This window comes from Alosa sapidissima, chromosome 18, assembly GCF_018492685.1.
Source record: "Alosa sapidissima isolate fAloSap1 chromosome 18, fAloSap1.pri, whole genome shotgun sequence".
NCBI classification, from domain to species: Eukaryota; Metazoa; Chordata; class Actinopteri; order Clupeiformes; family Clupeidae; genus Alosa; species Alosa sapidissima.
Window position 1 is genome coordinate 14,697,282 of NC_055974.1, and position 22,010 is coordinate 14,719,291.

At 39.7% G+C, this 22,010-nt stretch overlaps 1 protein-coding gene across 5 annotated transcripts in view; it reads right to left on the minus strand.

Annotated features, from left to right (window-relative positions):
- Positions 1–22,010, minus strand: part of LOC121690120 (hemicentin-1) — a 69,105-nt gene that overhangs the window by 4,683 nt on the left and 42,412 nt on the right. For 2 of the 5 annotated variants that reach the window (XM_042070496.1, XM_042070498.1), the window contains exons 2-19: positions 11,697–11,768; positions 10,727–10,819; positions 10,523–10,569; positions 7,464–7,582; positions 6,372–6,647; positions 6,080–6,231; positions 5,613–5,766; positions 4,755–4,944; positions 4,439–4,533; positions 4,103–4,289; positions 3,895–3,992; positions 3,408–3,561; positions 3,054–3,172; positions 2,216–2,374; positions 1,542–1,658; positions 1,383–1,426; positions 703–802; positions 101–545 (exon numbers count right to left, since the gene is read on the minus strand). In XM_042070496.1, the coding sequence (XP_041926430.1) occupies positions 101–545; positions 703–802; positions 1,383–1,426; positions 1,542–1,658; positions 2,216–2,374; positions 3,054–3,172; positions 3,408–3,561; positions 3,895–3,992; positions 4,103–4,289; positions 4,439–4,533; positions 4,755–4,944; positions 5,613–5,766; positions 6,080–6,231; positions 6,372–6,647; positions 7,464–7,582; positions 10,523–10,569; positions 10,727–10,729 (2,459 nt within the window). In that variant the 5' untranslated portion in view covers positions 10,730–10,819; positions 11,697–11,768. Of the gene's footprint in view, positions 1–100; positions 546–702; positions 803–1,382; positions 1,427–1,541; positions 1,659–2,215; positions 2,375–3,053; positions 3,173–3,407; positions 3,562–3,894; positions 3,993–4,102; positions 4,290–4,438; positions 4,534–4,754; positions 4,945–5,612; positions 5,767–6,079; positions 6,232–6,371; positions 6,648–7,463; positions 7,583–10,522; positions 10,570–10,726; positions 10,820–11,696; positions 11,769–16,890; positions 16,968–20,202; positions 20,273–22,010 lie in introns of those variants that run through there. The other 3 variants (XM_042070501.1, XM_042070499.1, XM_042070500.1) reach the window with 3 other exon arrangements.

Here is a 22,010-nt window from a genome sequence, read left to right on the forward strand (position 1 = left end):
GAAACAGGAATATTACTGGTTTCATTTGACAAGATTTGCAGTAAACCTTTTCAGATTTCAATAGTGCTCTATAGATTATCATCAAGTATGCTATACTTACAGAGTCTGGGTTGGCGACTCAACCGGAAGCAAGCACAAGCTTGGTGTCTGGGTGTTTAGGAAAGAAGGCTTAGTATTCAAGTAATTGTTTGAAACTTGGGCTCCAGTGTTGTGTGGGGTGATTGTAGGCAAATGTGTGAGCTGATCACTTGATATGGATACCGTCACATGAAGTGTTGGTGGCTGTGTCTGTGTATGTATTAGGTTGGGCTCTAGGGGCTGAGGAGATGGAGTTATCCTATCTGTGTTTTGAAAAATAGAATCGGATAACTTTGACGTATCACTAAAATCGGATAACTTTGACGTATCACTTTTTGGTTGCCCAATGTAATGCTCAAGTTTCTCATATCCTGAACTTTCTGAATTAGGTAATAATGTGAATGAAGTTACAATATCAGATGTTGAAACCGTTTCAGAATTGATTGGTGAGTCTTTCAGGAGAGCGCCTGAAATAAAATTAAAAAAAATGCATCCATATGTAAATGGTCTATAATCTCAAAAGTCTCAAACAAATATAAAGATATATAACATTTCTATTTCTAGATATAATACAAAATAGGCTATCAGTACGCAAATATTTTATCTTGTGAAAAATTGAAGTACCTGATTTTCTTATGTAATTATCATACTGTTGATCACTTCTTGTGTCTGAATCAGTTGATAAGTTCAGGTTAGTAGTATTCTGTTGACTTATATTTGTGAGCTGTAAGATAGAGGATATTTCAACTTACCAACATTGAAACTTATTAAAGTAGACCCAGTTGTACACTGAAGACTGTAATTAGAGGGAAGGACACATACATCTTGTCCATAAAGCACTATGGGATGAATGAGAGTGGCATTTGAAAGGGATATCCACAGGGCAGTGATTTAGCCGCAGGCCCGAGGCCAGAGCTGTGAGAATATCCTTTATCAATGCCACGGTCAATCAATGTCTGGTGTTCACTGTTGAACTGTTGTTTACAGCATAGCTTTCCATAAAATGTTTCTGTTTGTTTTGTTTTCTTCCATTTAAAATATTTTTTAAAGGACAACTCCGGCCTAAGGTACGGTCTATTTTTGATAGCTTAAAGTAGCAATTTAGCCTACTTTGACTTAACCAGCTTGCTCCCAAGGCTATTACTGTACGCTATTTTATTGTAGATGCATACTCCCCAACAAAAGTTTGCAATTGTTATCATCCAAAAATAGACCCTAGGTTGTTCTTAAACCAGATTTGTCCTTCAAAGGTAGGGAAAGTTCTGACATATTCAAATCACAATCAGACGTAACAGAATACTCACTGAAGTAAATGTCACAATGTCTTCATCTGGAGGATTCTCCTCTACTAAAAATAAAGGGATTAGATCACTCAGATCACTCAACTATTGTTTTCAATTAAAAAAAAAAAACACCAGCATGTCAGAGTCGCTGTAATTGTCAGAGAATGTTTTTCCTCCTACCTGCAGAAATGGAAAGGATGGTGCTCAGCTGATCTCGCCCTGCCAGGTTCTCAGCGATACAATGATACTCTCCTGCTGCATCCCACTGGATGTCTAACAGGTGTAATGTGCCATTATCTGAAAAGAAAAAAGATCAATAACACATACCAATTGGTGATTCCATGTGGATTTACCTGGAGCTTCTCAGTTGACCATCTAGACCACTCACTGTTGTAGCAGCTGCAAGGCTAATATAACAATGTTCTGACTGGTGATGTAGGGTCACGTTTTCACTGATAAGTAATCATATAGACTTGAGGACAAGGAGGAGCACATAATGGAGGAGAGGCTTAGGAGGCAACGATGTAGGACCAAGACAAACAAGGCTGTCTTATAGTTACATGTATTTATGTTACGTGTTAATCTGTGCAACAAAGCATTCAGCAACCTTCTCCAAGATGCTTTCACAAACTGCAATTTTTTTACAAAAAGAAATCACCAACCCCCAAACCCTTTCATTACCCAAATCTTAGTTTGTACCCTGACCCCAGTCTTATCCCATTTTTACCCCTACCCTAACCCAGGTTTTATTTGATTAGCATATATGTCAAAATTATTATGAATTCAGGCATCAGAACTATTTCAATAATAAATCTCAAGTGGATCATCGTTATCATTGTTTGGGTTCAACTTACTGTCTATGTGTCCTGGTAGTGAGGAAGAGAGGGACCCCTGATAACCCCTGGTCCAGGTGTATGTGATGGGAAGATCTCCTATGGCTCGACATGGCAAGGTCACAGTGCTACCCACCACACTGCTCACTGACTTCTGAAATAACATGATGACTGGGCTCACTGCACACAAAAGATGGAGGGAATGAAACACATCTCTACATTACAGTGAATTAGAATAATGCAGCTATGCCTACCCAGAAACACATTACTCCCAACTGCCTCTAGGTTCCCCTGTTTGTACACTCGAATGAATGTGTTGAAAACAACACAACTTCTCTGTGTCCAGATAGGGACAACACAGTTTATGTTGTTTCCTTTTTTATTTGTAACACAATATGTGTTGAAAATAACACAACTTGTGTTAAAAACAACACAACTTGTGTTGTTTTTTTAACGCACACGTTCGTTTTAAGAGTGTAGCAGTATACTCATTCAAAGTGACTTATGGGGTGACTTGTGTGAGGGCTGCAATCCGGACTGTAGCCCGGAGCAGAGACATTATTTTTTTTGGGGGGGGGGTTAAGCAGTTTAAGGTTAATTTAGTAAGGAGCGCCAACAGTTCTCAGTTTAACTCAGGACAACAGAATGCAAGTTTGACTACAGTTTCCTGAGGAGGTTAAGATGGCCTGCCTCAATCTTGGTTATAACTAAACTCACTTCTTCAATGATGATGATGATGAGTATTCCTGAGTATTTTTTGGTGCGCACCAGACTTTATGATAGCCTAGGTTTCCTAAGATTTCATGTACAGTCTCTTAATAAAGGCAGCAGTTCACCCCAGATCATACCACAGACTTACCTGCAACACGTAAAGTAGCCACTCTCTCATCCTGACCCATGGTGTTAAAAGCCTTGCATGTGTATGTGCCCTCATCATACCTTCTCACAGAGGAGATGAAGAGAGTAGCATTTCTCACTCTGTACATGGGGTAAAGTACAACTGGAATCACTTATTATATTAGAACACAGATGTAAACAAGACTGCAGTTGTTTGGTTCAGTAAGTTCAAACAGACAGTAAATGCATTTGTTTGGTTCAGTAAATTCATACAGTAAATCTAGGATCTAAATGTATATACAGTATACTGTAACCTTTTCATTTCATTTTTTTCTTTGGTGTTATTCTGGCTTCACATCCTTTCACTGTTACTCACCCAATAGTGATTTTCCCACCTGTCATCACCGAATGCCCCTGTTTGGACCACACAATGAGTGGGGCAGGATGCCCAGACACGCGGCATCTTATTACCACCTCTGCCCCAATAGGGGCCGTCAACATGGATGGCCAGACAGACACAGATGGAGGAGCTACAAGACAACAGTTAGCAGATTAGGCATATCACTCACCTTGGGATCTGTCTTGATGATTAGTTATGCTTTGGAGTGAATATAGATAGCCTTTAATTACAAAAAATGTTTTAATTTCAGGATTTATCTTCTCGATGTGTCATGATTTGAAAATTGATGTTGATTATTCGCAGACTATAACTTGCAGCATAGGATATGAAATAAAAAAGGTTTTCACTTGATTTCACATGTCTGTGTGTCATTGAAAATGCAAAGGGAAAATTACAGTTTTTAAAAAATGTTCACTGTCGTGAGGACAACCCCATAATCATTATTCAAGTTTTTCTAACTTACCCAGCACTTCGAGATAAACCTTTCTGGATGTGACATCTCTAGGGAGGTAACTATTTGTTGCTCTACAGAAGTACATCCCTCTGTCTGAATCCTTCACGCTACAAAGGAAAAGTTACTGATTGTTACATATTATATTGAGCGTATGCATAGTATATTCGGAAGACGTGAATAGAGACAGGTGACATTACTGTGCACGTTTACATTATACCTGTGGAAGAAGAGATCCCCATTTGGCTCAATACTGAAATGTGATGCAGGACTGAGTAACCAGTTGTTTTTGAACCAGTTCACTGTAGCAGAAGGCCTGCTAGCCGGTGGCCTGCAAACCAGAGTTGCCTCGCCTCCCCTCTTCACTGTAGCATTGGCTGGCTCTCTCTGAAAGGTCCACTCCATCACTACACACATACAAGTGTTTACATACAAAAGTGTTAATCACGATAAAGTCATGCATGTATATTAGAGTTTATGTGACAGATTGGTGGCCTTCATTGATGGGTTAAGTAATATAGAAGTATCATTATAGTTGTATATATTTTGCCCAAACCTGCTGGAAGGAGATAGGCTGGCTTGGATATCACCAGGTCATTTTCATTTTTTACCTCACAATGATAGAATCCCTCATCTTCCTCCAACACATTCCTGAGGAAGATGTGTATAACATTTCAAAACTCATCTTCCCAGTGGGCTGAAATAGCGTATGTGCTCTCTAGGCTTGAAACATTTTAGAGCATAACTAAGAAGTGTTCCTGGAGGAGGAGGACTCAGAAGCCTTCAGGCTTTTTATGCCTTTAATTTGACAGGACAGTGGAGAGAGTGCCCCCCCCCCCCCCCCCCCCCCAGAGCAAAACCCTTTCACTAACCTTATAATAAGGAGCTGTCCATGGTGCTGAAGGCTTTGGCGAGATTCATTACCCAAAGACTTGCCATCTTTAAACCAGTGCACGATGGGATCATGGAATCCTCGTACAGAGCAGTGAAATGCTGCCTCTGTCTCTGTAGCTACAGTTATGTTTTCAGGGCCTCGTACAATCTCCAAATCAATATCAGAGTCTAATGAATTATACAAAATAAGACATATCTAAGTCCCACTATATAGTTTGATATACCACACTGTAAACCAGAACAGTCAAATAACTCAAAATGTAACATAACTTATATACTTGAAACACAATGGTTGGGTTACTCACTACTCTTAGTTTCTCGAAACTCAAAAATATTGTTTAAATAATAACTAAATTTTTGAGTTATAGCTATATATCCTTTTGAAGATTGGAGTCATCAAACTAAAGTATTAAAGGAGAATTCTGGATATTTTTCACATCGACCTCTGTTTCTCGAAGTCAGTACTGTTGGTACGAAAAAAATGATCGGTTATACCGAGCTTGAGTTGTTGCTGCTGCCAACAACTAGAGCTGCCAGGCATCTACAGTCCTACACTCTGGGGGCATGAACATGTCGGTAAAACCGATTGTTTTCAGGGTTTTTGTATCTACAGTACTCAGTGACTTTGAGAATTCTCCTTTAACGTTTTCATAGGTTTTTACATGTGTTTGTTATAACGCTAGACACCTGTAGATGTCACACAGTTTTGACCTCATGGCCGAACTCTCTGTTATTGATCAGCGTCTTACCCTGCTGATGGCAGTTCAATAAGCTGCTATCTGTTACTGTCCATTAATCAGTTAATCAGGGAGAATGTGAGACCGTATAAAACTCACCAGACAAGGTTAAAGTTGCCATGTTGCTCTCTCTGCTGATATTTAAAAGAGGATTATGAGTAACACAGACATAGACCCCCTCGTCTTCCTGTGAGACGTGCTCTATTTTGAGTGTCCCTGAGGTCTTCTTGTCATTCCCACCACCATACTGACCCTGCCAAAACAAGACAAATTAGTCCTTTAACAGCAAACATATTTTTGTTTATTTTCTGAAAGTAAATAAAGATGGGTGTTTGGTACCAATATTATTAATAAATGTGCAGTTTCATGGTAAGAGTGAGCAACATCATGCATCATAACACAAATAATACAAGCTGACAAATTACTTTATAATTTCCATTATTATTTATCTGATATGGTCCCACCAAATAATAGGATGGGGCAGCCACACATATATCCACTTACTGCACAGCTCTGTAATATCTAGCTCTTACGAGTCATACCATACGCCTCCATAAGCACCCGACCTGAATCTGAGTTCCTCTGCTGAGTGGTTTTCCATCCTTCAGCCAGGTGATGTGAGCAGCAGGTGAGCTGTCTCCAGACACACACTGAAGAAACACCAGCTGACCCTCCTGCGCCGTCTGAGAGAGTGGACTGAAGAAAACATCTTCTAAATCTGCATAAAAGCACATCTTAAAAGTTTTTGCAGTATGTTCAAATTTATTTATTTTTTTGACTTTTAAAGATGTATTTTGTACTCTTTTCCCCGTCCCCTAAACAATTAAATAAATAACTTAAAATCGTCACAATACATACCAGCTTTATAGATGCTGACTGTGGTCCTGATGTTGCTGAAGCCTGTGCTAGCACTGCATGTATATGTTCCCAGGTCTTCTTCCTGAAGCTGGATGAAGAGCAGAGACCCATTGGCCATTTGATGCATCTTTGAACCAAGAGCAACTGGAGTTCCACGCAAGTCCTTCTCCCAGGCAACAGGCAGCACTTTCTGCAGGCTTGAATCATATGCCGCACAGTGCAGCATCAGTGGCTGATTTAACACGCCAATGCTGTCCTCTGGCACAGCTGAGAACACTGTAAGAGAGAGGAGACTTCAAAAAACGAAATAGTTCTTGCACATAACCAATGCGAACAAATAGATATTCATACAAATACCTATTCACAAACATCAATGTTCAAGAGTTTGGAACCACTCAGAAATGGTCATGTTCTCCTTATCATGATCACATTAAAATGTTCAAGTTGGAGTGTAGAGCAGCCAGTGTGGCAGATACAATGCCACACTCTGGGAGCATCTTTAACATCATGCCCATCAGAGGGTAGCACTCTAGCCTACCTGGCTGCTATAGCTGTCGGATGCAGCAACTTGAGCTAGATAGCACTGATTTGTTTTGTTTTATTTCATATTGACAGTGCTCGGTGACCTCGAAAAACGGAGAACTATGTGAAAAATCGCTGTTTTTCTGTAAGTGTAGTGTTGGGCTTGGTACGAGCCATTTTGCTTTTCATTTACAGAGCTAGAATGGTGTGTGAACATAAAATGTTAAAATTACTGAAAATATAGCCATCATGTATGGGTCTTGCATATTTTTGGGGCATTGTTTTGAGTCATTGTCAGATGAAATTGGTTTCAATGAATTCACCACACACAGGGTATGTAGAAGTTCAATGTAGTATAGACTTCCTTGTTTAAGATTCTCTTTACTTTCCCAACACTGAAACACCCCCAAACAGTCACATTTTCTCTATTCTATTGTGCTAGACAGGTCGCATCAAGTAGTACTCCTTCATTTGTTGGGTGCCTCTAACATTTTCTTGAGCACTTTACACAGCACAGCCTGTCAAACATGACAGAAGTTAAAGTAAATTATGTCTTCACGTCTTACTCACCCAATTTGCTTAATGTTGAATGCACACCCAAGAAGACACACAGGCCCAGGAGGCCGATAGAGCAGGGTATGTGGGGTGGATCTGAAGGTGAAGGAGACATTCTGCTACCCTGTTCCTGTCTGGTATTTTAAAAAATAAGTAAAAAATCAACAACTAATTGAATAAACAGTCATTCAGACATCATTTTATACCAACTCAGCTTGCTCCATCTTTTTTTTTGACTGTTGATGGCTAACATTACGATTGATGTGATAGCTTTTGCATTTCTATCTGAGCGAATCAAAAAAGCAAAAAAAAAAAAAAACAACAAAAAACCCTTCTGACACATTGCCTTTTTCATGGACATACTGTATCTGATGATGACTGAGTTGGCACTTGTTGGATATGTACAGCAATGAAATGATACTTCATAGGCTTCACAGTTTCATCTTGGATAACACAAGTTACCCTTTTGGAAGTTTTCATTCTGCATGATGTTTGAAATACTGAGGCTTGTTCATGGCTATCCCAAGTGTACGTAGTATCATCCTCAGCAAACATATCTCCCAGCTCAACAAAACTGCCCTGAGCTGCCAGGGCCTTCATTGTGTCCTCTCAATAACAGTCATCAGTATACAGCAGTTACTCATGTGCTTCTTTAAACTAGGCTAATGCTAACAAAAAGCCTCAGTTTAACAGCACAATCTTTGTGACTTCTTGATTTACCTACACCACTCAGTACAATGACATGTATGTATACCCATACTTTTCTAAATTGGTATTGGCCTTTGAATCTGTTGGTCTCTTTTTTACAGTGTTTAGTTTAATTTTTTTTTTTTTTCCGGCTATACCTTCCTTGCCTTGTTTTAAGTTGTGCTGTGGAGTCGTGTTACCTTGTTTCCAGGTTAAACAAACTACATAAAACATGCATGCTGCTGCATCCATTTTAAGATTTTCATGGATAATTGTCTTCTGACAGCAAAATGTGGTTGTCCTTCAGTGGGATCATAATGACAGCTCAGTTTTGTGTGCTGGCCACTGGCCTCTTCAGGCCTTACAATGAGCCGGCCACTTAAGCAGGCGGGCGGCAAATCACCAATCCCATACCCCCTCTCAGTGATTGAAACATGAAAAGAACTGAAGGGAGCTTTGTACTACTAAGATCAGTTATGAGGATTTAAAAGAAAGATGCCCGTTATCGCAAGCACTTTGATGGTGATGGTATCCATCTAGGGTTGTATCTCCTAGCGCTAGTGGCACAACCCTCAGCGGCTCCCATTTATGGAAGCGTGAGCCTGACTGGGGCATTGTGTACTGTGTGTGTGTGCGTGGTGGAGTAGGGTTTGAAATGGCCTCTATCCCCAAAATACATAGACATGTATTCCAAGGACATGCTAGTGTATTCTACCCCCATGAAGCATAAAACCAATTAAGGTCATCACCATTTTTTCATACCCCATATACAGTATAAGGATTAATGAATATACTTTGATGCAGTGTTGTTTTTCACATGGGCTACCCAAAGGCAATGGTGCTGATTCTGCTCATCATGTAATTGATGAATGGGGAAATGCCACAAAATAAAGTTTGCTACAATACCTTTTCTTTTCAAGGTTAAATAGAATGCATCCATTTGTCGGATTTTTGTTTAAACATGATTTTAAAAGCAACTAGTATCACCCTCAATTTAATTTTTATTGCATTGTATTTGGTCATGTAAAGGGCAGATGAGTACACCTGTGGCTCCAACTAGCTTTCATAGTGACAACTGTGCTGTTGTTGCTGTTTGTATGGTTTTACGGAGACCTTTCAGTAGATTGACTGGTTTTGACCAAGACTAAGACTCCCTATGATGAAGGGACTTTTTTTGCAAGGATCCCTTAAAATCACGCAACATTTTGGAATCTTAGCTAATAATGGAATAAGAAATTAAACAGTTACTAAAAGAGACAAAGGAGAATTTGTCTGAAATTGGTGAGTAAACTTCCGCATTTACTGTGTAGGAACATATTACATGTAGAGTACATCAGCTTGCGCCAATGTGCCCACGTGGTCCTGTGTGTGTGTGAGGGGCCTGAACTGAATCATAAATTCTGAGCAGGAAACCATGGGCACAAATACATGAAATCATGCACACAAATCACCATTTCATGCCCACCGATTAAAGGAATTGTGTGGATGAATACCTATTTAATTTACACAGTGCTAATGTTTTTTTTATATGTTGGCCACATCCCCTGGTTCAGAACGAGAAAAAAAAAAGTTTTTTTTTCAATAAACAAACAAGCCAGCACAGCAAACATAGGAATATAAATTGGCATCAGAGAAGAAAACACTAAGAAAACCATTTGAAGAAGCTAGTGGGCAGGAAGAAATCTCTCAAAGCATGATGGTGAGTTATCACCTCACCAATTAAATGCTTTTGGTGTGAAGGAGTACATTTGGCCAATAACATATTTGAAAATAGTATCCTCAAAAAGGGTTATTTGGCAAAGTCTGGAATGCTCCAACATAGAGCTACTGTATCTTCTAATTACAGCAGATGACTTCAAGCACTAAACAAATGTGTCTTTTTATTTGCACACAGAGGGCCAAAGCACTCTATTTCTGGCGTCAGCTGAAACAGAGAGGTTGGCAGCAAATGTGTTAAGAGTGCTTCAGCGTTCTGACTCATCAGGTACAACGGGTGGCTGTGCAAACAGACGCAGCCCCACTAATCAGAGTGCACAAAACGAGGAGTTAATTAGAGAGATAAACATTACACTACCTGATTATGTTGAGGTGTAAAATGCTATATGGTGCTATATGGTGCTATATACATACAAATCAAAGTCTGCTTTATTGTCAATTTCTTCACATGCCAAGACATACAATTTCGAAGAGATCGAAATTACGTTTCTCACTATCCCACGGTGAAGACAAGACATATTTTACCAATTTAGTCCACAGACAAACATAACATATGAGTGATACAAATGTGTCACTCATTTGTATCCGTTTGCATAAGAAAATGTAGTGGCAGCACATTACACACAGAAACAATATCCAAAATCAGCAAAGACAAAAACAAAAACACTCACCTTGTCACCAGAATAATGCTAAAGCTGAATAGAAACAGTCCATCCACCTAGAAAAATTAACCGATTTCCACTCATTTGATTTTTCAAAAAAGTCAGATTTGAAAAGCAGGAAAACAATGCAGAGATAGAACATGTTAGAATAAGGTCTCTAAGAGATAGAACAGTATCATGTTAGAATAAGGTCTCTAAGAGATAGAACAGTACCATGTTAGAATAAGGTCTCTAAGCGCTCTTCAGTTGGACTCCTGCTCAGCCATTGCATCTATGGGTCTGATGGTGGGAGGAGCTCGATACTGACTGATATCACACACACACACACACACACACACACACACACACAACAAACAAACATCAACACCTATATGGTATGCATATACACAAGCAATACTCACATGCTCATGGACTTATTTTAAAACAGTAAAACAGTGTGTGAGTGCACACACACATACACACACACACACACACACACACACATTCAAAAGCATACCCACTTTAATCATGAATATGAAGATACATCATTTCAAATTTCATAAAAGTATCAGAAATTATGTTTTCTATCTATCTATCTATCTATCTAGCTATCTATCTATCTATCTAGGGTTAGGGCATGATATGACACCACCATAGCCTCAATTCAGGCCACACATAGTAATTCTTTCTTCAAATGTAAATTGACTTCTTTGGCCTGATGAATTCACCACAATCAAATGGAAATGAGGCCCCAAATAGCCTGATTTCTAATGTATGCACGAGGGTGCTTTTAATTAACTGAACAAAAGGAGATTCTACAGGCCTGTGAGTGTCTGTGCTGTTGGAACAAAACATGAAACAAAAACCCAACACATTTCAAGTAAAGCGGACCTCATTTTAGGCTGTATTTGCATGGTTGAATCTGCTAAGTGAATGCAGTAAGCACAGGACGAAACCATTTCTATACAACAGTCTGGACGAGTGCACAAATTCTGGACACGCACAGTATTTTGATTGGTAGTGGTGTGATTTTATCCGTTTCATCTACACACACAGGCACAGCTGAGAATCACACAACAGGTGTCCAAACTGGCATTTTACAAGGTGACAGTAAACAGTAGATCTTACAAAGGTGACAGTAAACAGTAGATCTTACAAAGGTGACAGTAAACAGCAGATCTTACAAAGGTGACAGTAAACTCACCATCTCTCATTTTATTTCCATTTCCCTGTTCACTGATGCACCAGATAGTTAGATAACAGCTTTCTGTGATGTCTGTGAATCAGGGAGATAGACATTTGAGTGAGCAAAATGAAAAAGAAAATACTATCAGATGTGATGAAAGGCTTTGGATTTGCATAAGTCCGAAAATAGAAGGAAAATGTCATATTGACTGATATGATGTTTAATTTTGCCCAATAAACATAAAGTCCATGTTGAAGTTGCACATGAATAGAAATACCTGGGCATTGTTGACAAACTGCGTTTGATGACAAACTGCGTTTTTGACTCTAACACAGAGGTGATTCAGGGCTAGACCCCAGAACACAAGATCAACACACTTACGATAAGTGGAAGTATAAACACTGGTGATGACTACCCAGTACTTCTGAGGCTACCCAATTAAATGGATGCAACCAAAAGGCTGTTACAATCAATAAATATTTTATTTCAGTCGGTGCGTCTTGGTTGGTTAGGCTTGTGACAGAGGCAAGGGTACAATACATGGATGAGATAACACAAAGAAAAGAAACAAACATACATGAAGCTATAGCAACACTGCTAGAGTCCCAAATACCCAACTACCCAAATACCCAACCATACGTGATCATATCCTGTACACTCGCACACCAAATACCCAAATACCCAACCATACGTGATCATATCCTGTACACTCGCACACCAAATACCCAAATACCCAACCATACGTGATCATATCCTGTACACTCGCACACCAAATACCCAAATACCCAACCATACGTGATCATATCCTGTACACTCGCACACCAAATACCCAAATACCCAACCATACGTGATCATATACTGTACACTCGCACACCAAATACCCAAATACCCAACCATACGTGATCATATCCTGTACACTCGCACACCAAATACCCAAATACCCAACCATACGTGATCATATCCTGTACACTCGCACACCAAATACCCAAATACCCAACCATACGTGATCATATCCTGTACACTCGCACACCAAATACCCATGGCAAATACCCAACCATACGTGATCATATACTGTACACTCGCACACCAAATACCCAAATACCCAAATACCCAACCATACGTGATCATATCCTGTACACTCGCACACCAAATACCCAAATACCCAACCATACGTGATCATATCATGTACACTCGCACACCAAATACCCAAATACCCAACCATACGTGATCATATCCTGTACACTCGCACACCAAATACCCATGACAAATACCCAACCATACGTGATCATATACTGTACACTCGCACACCAAATACCCAAATACCCAACCATACGTGATCATATACTGTACACTCGCACACAAAATACCCAAATACCCAACCATACGTGATCATATACTGTACACACGCACACCAAATACCCAAATACCCAACCATACGTGATCATATCCTGTACACTCGCACACCAAATACCCATGGCAAATACCCAACCATACGTGATCATATACTGTACACTCGCACACCAAATACCCAAATACCCAACCATACGTGATCATATACTGTACACTCGCACACCAAATACCCAAATACCCAACCATACGTGATCATATACTGTACACTCGCACACCAAATACCCATGGCAAATACCCAACCATACGTGATCATATACTGTACACTCGCACACCAAATACCCAAATACCCAACCATACGTGATCATATACTGTACACTCGCACACCAAATACCCATGGCAAATACCCAACCATACGTGATGATATACTGTACACTCGCACACCAAATACCCATGGCAAATACCCAACCATACGTGATCATATACTGTACACTCGCACACCAAATACCCAAATACCCAACCAAACGTGATCATATACTGTACACTCGCACACCAAATACCCAAATACCCAACCATACGTGATCATATACTGTACACTCGCACACCAAATACCCAAATACCCAACCATACGTGATCATATACTGTACACTCGCACACCAAATACCCAAATACCCAACCATACGTGATCATATACTATACACTCGCACACCAAATACCCAAATACCCAACCATACGTGATGATATACTGTACACTCGCACACCAAATACCCATGGCAAATACCCAACCATACGTGATGATATACTGTACACTCGCACACCAAATACCCATGGCAAATACCCAACCATACGTGATGATATACTGTACACTCGCACACCAAATACCCATGGCAAATACCCAACCATACGTGATCATATACTGTACACTCGCACACCAGTGTAACACTGCAAATGTCTCAAGGACAGGATAAATCACACAGAGAACACAGTTCTCATACAGTTTATGAGTAAATGTGTTCAAGGCTACACTCAGCCACTAGGGCGTGTTCACACTGTAAGCTAGGGGCAGAATACTACCATTAGGCTACTAACACAGCATAGCACAGACTTGAGAAACGGCCCTAGGGTAAGCACTCAAGCCAAAGGAAGAAAATAAAAAATATAACAAACAGGGGAAGAGTAGAAATAAAAAGGAGGATTGATGTGTGTGATTTATTATTTAATGAATGCCATTAATTGATTATAAACTCTAATGCCAATCATAGCTGGAATTATTGGAAAGAGCATAGTCTAAGCTTTATTTTGGTGTGTAACTTCGCTATAGGAATGGAGAGCAGGCAAAAAGGGAATTGGAGGCACTTTTTAAAATGACAATAGAAAGACTTCCGAAAGGGATTTACTGTATCTATCAGCCATATTAAAGGGATATGCCACCATTTGGGGAAAAACGCTCATTTTCCACCTCCCCTAGAGTTAAACTGTTGTAGAGTTTTACCTTTCTCCAGTTCATCCAGCCGTTCTCTGAGTCTGGCGATACCACTTTTAGTTCCGGCCTAGATCATTGAATCGGATTAGACCATTAGCATCTTGCCCGTTAGCATCACGTTTAAAAGTGACTAAGATTTCCGGTAATTTTCCTGTTTAAAACTTGTCTCTTCTCAAGTTAGAAAGTGTAATAAGACCAACAGAAGATGAAACGTGGCGATTTTCTAGGCTGATTTGACATGGAACTATAATTGAGAATGAGGAGAAATGTGACGAGAATGAGGAGACACGTAATGATTTGGGCCGGGTCTGAGCCCGTCGGCCATGTTGTCAGGTTGTAATGCCATGTTGCTATTGGTTACCATGTGCAACACTGTCAGAGCGATACAGAGACGGAGCAGGAAAGACGACTGGAATAACAGCATTCAAACAGAAAAATTACGAGAAAATTGAGTAGAAATGGAGAAGAACAAAGCAAAAGAACAGGGTCTTTACAGGGAGAAACTTACTACCAGCGCCAAGCAGAGGTATTTAACGAAGCTGGCAGACATTGACAACGTCGACCCATACGAAAATGGAAACGGAACCTAAAATGTTTATCACCTTGCACCTATATGGAGATTGTTAATTACTTGGTTTTTGAAATAAATGAAGAGGAAATTGAGTTGGAATGGAAGTGGACTTATCTTTTCTCCCCATAGATATTGAGGAGTTAACTTAGAAAATGTGCTTAGGTGGTTGCTGTTGTAAATATCAGGCTAGTAATCCTCACGGTTTCCTTATGAAAGTAGCTTCTAGAAGCTAGCCAGACACAGATGAACTCAGCTGGACACGGATGAACAATGCTCTTCTTAGTTTATTACAATGTAATGTAGATGCCATAGACTCACACAGGCGTGACAAGTTCAGCATTGTCAGTAAGTAAAATAAATAGAAGGGAGAAACTTACTACCAGCGCCAAGCAGAGGTATTTAGCGAAGCTGGCAGACATTGACAACGTCGACCCATACGAAAATGGAACAGAGACCTAGACTCTTTACCACCTTGCACCTACAGTATATGGAGATTGTTAATTACTTGGTTTCTGAAATAAATTAAGAGGAAATTGACTTGGAATGGAGGAGAGAAACACGTCAGCTTGACATTCCGTGTGCACTCTAGTAGCCACTAGGAGACTGGAGTAGAACACTCGTCCACTGGTCATCAATCAGACTCGGTAGTGCCGAGGTGCTTAGTAGAAAATGGAACAGAGACCTAGACTCTTTACCACCTTGCACCTACAGTATATGGAGATTGTTAATTACTTGGTTTCTGAAATAAATTAAGAGGAAATTGACTTGGAATGGAGGAGAGAAACACGTCAGCTTGACATTCCGTGTGCACTCTAGTAGCCACTAGGAGACTGGAGTAGAACACTCGTCCACTGGTCATCAATCAGACTCGGTAGTGCCGAGGTGCTTAGTAGAAAGGATGGCGCTTAAGACTGGCGTGGGCTGGAGCCATACGCCTCAAGAGCGATTTACTTTTAAAGCAATGCCCAGCGTGAAGTTCTGGCACAACCTCCACACAAAGATGAATTGAACGGCTATAGTACTACTTCCGACCAGCGACGGCAACGTGCATTACAAAAAAATTGTGAGAGCATCCCTTAATTTATCTGGGAGGAAATTACGTAGCCATTACTTCACACCACACCCACAGGTGTATGTAATCAATCATGCACTGAACTGCGCCAGCCTGACTACATGAGCTTTATTTTTGTGTGTACCATGTGTACCATATATAAAACAAGTAACAACTTGACCTGGATGTCACCTCCCACCCCTTCAACCTTAATAATGAACTTCATAAACTTAACTTAAAGCTAAAACAAATATCTGTCTCTGTGATTCATTTTTTTTAGACTTTATAATCAATAAATGATATTCGTTTAAAAAAAAATCACATTTTTGTGGGGGATGTAAACGCATAGGCTGATATTCCACATAAGTGAGTTGTGATTTATTATTTAATGAATGTCATTAATTGATTATAAACTCTAATGCCAATAGCTGGAATGGAAAGAGCATAGTCTAAGCTTTATTTTGGTGTGTAACTTCACTTTGGGGGGTGTCAGTGCATATGTGCTTTTACAGTAATCAATGACCTATTTGCATGTGACTGAGAGAGGTGATAATGGAGCAATTAACTGAGTTTCACTGTTTATGACTATTTGACTCATATCCTGTAAACAAATGTGGGTGGGGCTGTAAGGATGATGGAACAATTAGCTGAGTTTCACTGTAATTATGACTATATTGCTCATATGCTGTAAACACACCCTAGGAAATGTGGGCGGGGCTGTAAAGTACCACTTATAAGTAGGCATAAACTGCTCACTCACCCTTCTATTCTCAGAGACAAAACTCAGCAGAGAAGTCTTCTCTCCAAAGCATCAGAGGTCTTCAGAGCTCCAGAAGGCTGCTATCAACCAGAAAACCACATTTCATTGCTACTAAGAAGCTTTTATTCCTTAGGCTTTTACCCAAAGCTACAAAAGCAATTTTAATTGCTAAGAAGCGTTTATTCATAGAAGACATAAGAAAATCCTCACCAGAATTCTTCAGAAGCCAGCCCTCTTACAACAAGCAAAACAAAGACATTTTCATTGCTACTGAAAAAGGAACAAAGAAAAAAGGACAAGAAAAGACAGACCCTCATCACACAGAAGCCTGCTATCAGGATTTTATTCATAGAAGCCTGACCTAGGAACCCAAACAAGAAGACACAGAAGGAATTTTAAAAAAAGAAGATATGGCAGAAGAAAAGGCAGTCACTAAAGCCCTTGCCAAATCCTTTAAAATATATCTTAAGGTACATCAGCACCTTGATTACTGCTTAAAATTCAACAACAAAATTTTGGAAGATAGAAACTTTGCAGATGCTTACAACCGTCTTAGGCTGGCTGTGCAAACCAAACCAACCGATGGGCAAGTGCACACACAAGTTAACACAGCTTGTAGCAATTGGACTGAGGATACAGTCGCAGTCATCACTAGACATTTTGAAGGTGTATTGGCAGATTTCAACTTCAATACAGATACCACAAACTGGGAGGAGGCATGGGCTATGGCAGTAAACTGGGCCAAGAAAGAACTGGTTGATTTTAATATGGATGTGGCAGTGAGAGCTGAAGTACAGCTGAAGGAAAAATTGGATCAATTGGCAGAGGACAAAGCCTTGTTTACAATACGCCAGCATTTCAAAGACAAATGTACAAATGGGAAGCTAATCCAGAGACCAATCCTGATATTTGGTGATTCAAATACTTCACGGCTACCAAAATGCAATGCCAAGAGAGTACGGGTAGACTCATATCCAGGAGAACGATTTTACGATGCCCTTTTGAAGAAGACAATGAATCATGTCTTCTTGAATCATGAAGTCAATTTTCCATTTCGAATTAAGGACATAAATGCCAGGAATGGAGAGCAGGCAGAAAGGGAATTGGGGGCACTTTTTAAAGTGACCACAGAAAGACTTCCGAAAGGGATTTACTGTATCTATCAGCCATATTAAAGGGATATGCCACCATTTGGGGAAATACGCTCATTTGAAGAGCCCTAGAGTTAACTGTTGTAGAGTTTTACCTTTCTCCAGTTCATCCAGCCGTTCTCTGGGTCTGGCAATGCCACTTTTAGTTCCGGCCTACATCATTGAATCGGATTAGACCATTAGCATCTCGCCCGTTAGCATCACGCTTAAAAGTGACTAAGATTTCCGGTAATTTTCCTGTTTAAAACGTGTCTCTTCTCAAGTTAGAAAGTGTAATAAGACCAACAGAACCTTGCACCTATATGGAGATTGTTAATTACTTGGTTTTTGAAATAAATGAAGAGGAAATTGAGTTGGAATGGAAGTTGACTTGTCTTTTCTCCCCATAGATATTGAGGAGTTAACTTAGAAAATGTGCTTAGGTGGTTGCTGTTGTAAATATCAGGCTAGTAATCCTCACGGTTTCCTTATGAAAGTAGCTTCTAGAAGCTAGCCAGACACAGATGAACTCAGCTGGACACGGATGAACAATGCTCTTCTTAGTTTATTACAAAGTAATGTAGATGCCATAGCTTTCTGCTAACTGTGCCGAGTTACAAATTCTGAATCTGCCTCGATAATTATTCTACTTTGTCTTTTATTACTTTTTTTACTACTTTTGCCTTTGTTTTTGCTTACTAATTATTCTTTATTTTTAAATGATTTTACCTTGTGTTTTATGTTTTCCTTTTATTATGATCTTTACCTTTTAACTATTCTTTGACTATATTGCCCTTCTATGCTTTTATTTGCTATTATCGTTTGGTTTTGTTTATGTAAAGCACATTGAATGACCTCTGTGTATGAAATGTGCTATATAAATAAACTTGACTTGACTTGACTTGACTAGACTCACACAGGCGTGACAAGTTCAGCATTGTCAGTAAGTAAAATAAATAGAAGGGAGAAACTTACTACCAGCGCCAAGCAGAGGTATTTAGCGAAGCTGGCAGACATTGACAACGTCGACCCATACGAAAATGGAACAGAGACCTAGACTCTGAACCACCTTGCACATACAGTATATGGAGATTGTTAATTACTTGGTTTCTGAAATAAATTAAGAGGAAATTGACTTGGAATGGAGGAGAGAAACACGTCAGCTTGACATTCCGTGTGCACTCTAGTAGCCACTAGGAGACTGGAGTAGAACACTCGTCCACTGGTCATCAATCAGACTCGGTAGTGCCAAGGTGCTTAGTAGAAAGGATGGCGCTTAAGACTGGCGTGGGCTGGAGCCATACGCCTCAAGAGCGATTTACTTTTAAAGCAATGCCCAGCGTGAAGTTCTGGCACAACCTCCACACAAAGATGAATTGAACGGCTATAGTACTACTTCCGACCAGCGACGGCAACGTGCATTACAAAAAAATTGTGAGAGCATCCCTTAATTTATCTGGGAGGAAATTACGTAGCCATTACTTCACACCACACCCACAGGTGTATGTAATCAATCATGCACTGAACTGCGCCAGCCTGACTACATGAGCTTTATTTTTGTGTGTACCATGTGTACCATATATAAAACAAGTAACAACTTGACCTGGATGTCACCTCCCACCCCTTCAACCTTAATAATGAACTTCATAAACTTAACTTAAAGCTAAAACAAATATCTGTCTCTGTGATTCATTTTTTTTAGACTTTATAATCAATAAATGATATTCGTTTAAAAAAAAATCACATTTTTGTGGGGGATGTAAACGCATAGGCTGATATTCCACATAAGTGAGTTGTGATTTATTATTTAATGAATGTCATTAATTGATTATAAACTCTAATGCCAATAGCTGGAATGGAAAGAGCATAGTCTAAGCTTTATTTTGGTGTGTAACTTCACTTTGGGGGGTGTCAGTGCATATGTGCTTTTACAGTAATCAATGACCTATTTGCATGTGACTGAGAGAGGTGATAATGGAGCAATTAACTGAGTTTCACTGTTTATGACTATTTGACTCATATCCTGTAAACAAATGTGGGTGGGGCTGTAAGGATGATGGAACAATTAGCTGAGTTTCACTGTAATTATGACTATATTGCTCATATGCTGTAAACACACCCTAGGAAATGTGGGCGGGGCTGTAAAGTACCACTTATAAGTAGGCATAAACTGCTCACTCACCCTTCTATTCTCAGAGACAAAACTCAGCAGAGAAGTCTTCTCTCCAAAGCATCAGAGGTCTTCAGAGCTCCAGAAGGCTGCTATCAACCAGAAAACCACATTTCATTGCTACTAAGAAGCTTTTATTCCTTAGGCTTTTACCCAAAGCTACAAAAGCAATTTTAATTGCTAAGAAGCGTTTATTCATAGAAGACATAAGAAAATCCTCACCAGAATTCTTCAGAAGCCAGCCCTCTTACAACAAGCAAAACAAAGACATTTTCATTGCTACTGAAAAAGGAACAAAGAAAAAAGGACAAGAAAAGACAGACCCTCATCACACAGAAGCCTGCTATCAGGATTTTATTCATAGAAGCCTGACCTAGGAACCCAAACAAGAAGACACAGAAGGAATTTAAAAAAAGAAGATATGGCAGAAGAAAAGGCAGTCACTAAAGCCCTTGCCAAATCCTTTAAAATATATCTTAAGGTACATCAGCACCTTGATTACTGCTTAAAATTCAACAACAACATTTTGGAAGATAGAAACTTTGCAGATGCTTACAACCGTCTTAGGCTGGCTGTGCAAACCAAACCAACCGATGGGCAAGTGCACACACAAGTTAACACAGCTTGTAGCAATTGGACTGAGGATACAGTCGCAGTCATCACTAGACATTTTGAAGGTGTATTGGCAGATTTCAACTTCAATACAGATACCACAAACTGGGAGGAGGCATGGGCTATGGCAGTAAACTGGGCCAAGAAAGAACTGGTTGATTTTAATATGGATGTGGCAGTGAGAGCTGAAGTACAGCTGAAGGAAAAATTGGATCAATTGGCAGAGGACAAAGCCTTGTTTACAATACGCCAGCATTTCAAAGACAAATGTACAAATGGGAAGCTAATCCAGAGACCAATCCTGATATTTGGTGATTCAAATACTTCACGGCTACCAAAATGCAATGCCAAGAGAGTACGGGTAGACTCATATCCAGGAGAACGATTTTACGATGCCCTTTTGAAGAAGACAATGAATCATGTCTTCTTGAATCATGAAGTCAATTTTCCATTTCGAATTAAGGACATAAATGCCAGGAATGGAGAGCAGGCAGAAAGGGAATTGGGGGCACTTTTTAAAGTGACCACAGAAAGACTTCCGAAAGGGATTTACTGTATCTATCAGCCATATTAAAGGGATATGCCACCATTTGGGGAAATACGCTCATTTGAAGAGCCCTAGAGTTAACTGTTGTAGAGTTTTACCTTTCTCCAGTTCATCCAGCCGTTCTCTGGGTCTGGCAATGCCACTTTTAGTTCCGGCCTACATCATTGAATCGGATTAGACCATTAGCATCTCGCCCGTTAGCATCACGCTTAAAAGTGACTAAGATTTCCGGTAATTTTCCTGTTTAAAACGTGTCTCTTCTCAAGTTAGAAAGTGTAATAAGACCAACAGAACCTTGCACCTATATGGAGATTGTTAATTACTTGGTTTTTGAAATAAATGAAGAGGAAATTGAGTTGGAATGGAAGTTGACTTGTCTTTTCTCCCCATAGATATTGAGGAGTTAACTTAGAAAATGTGCTTAGGTGGTTGCTGTTGTAAATATCAGGCTAGTAATCCTCACGGTTTCCTTATGAAAGTAGCTTCTAGAAGCTAGCCAGACACAGATGAACTCAGCTGGACACGGATGAACAATGCTCTTCTTAGTTTATTACAATGTAATGTAGATGCCATAGCTTTCTGCTAACTGTGCCGAGTTACAAATTCTGAATCTGCCTCGATAATTATTCTACTTTGTCTTTTATTACTTTTTTTACTACTT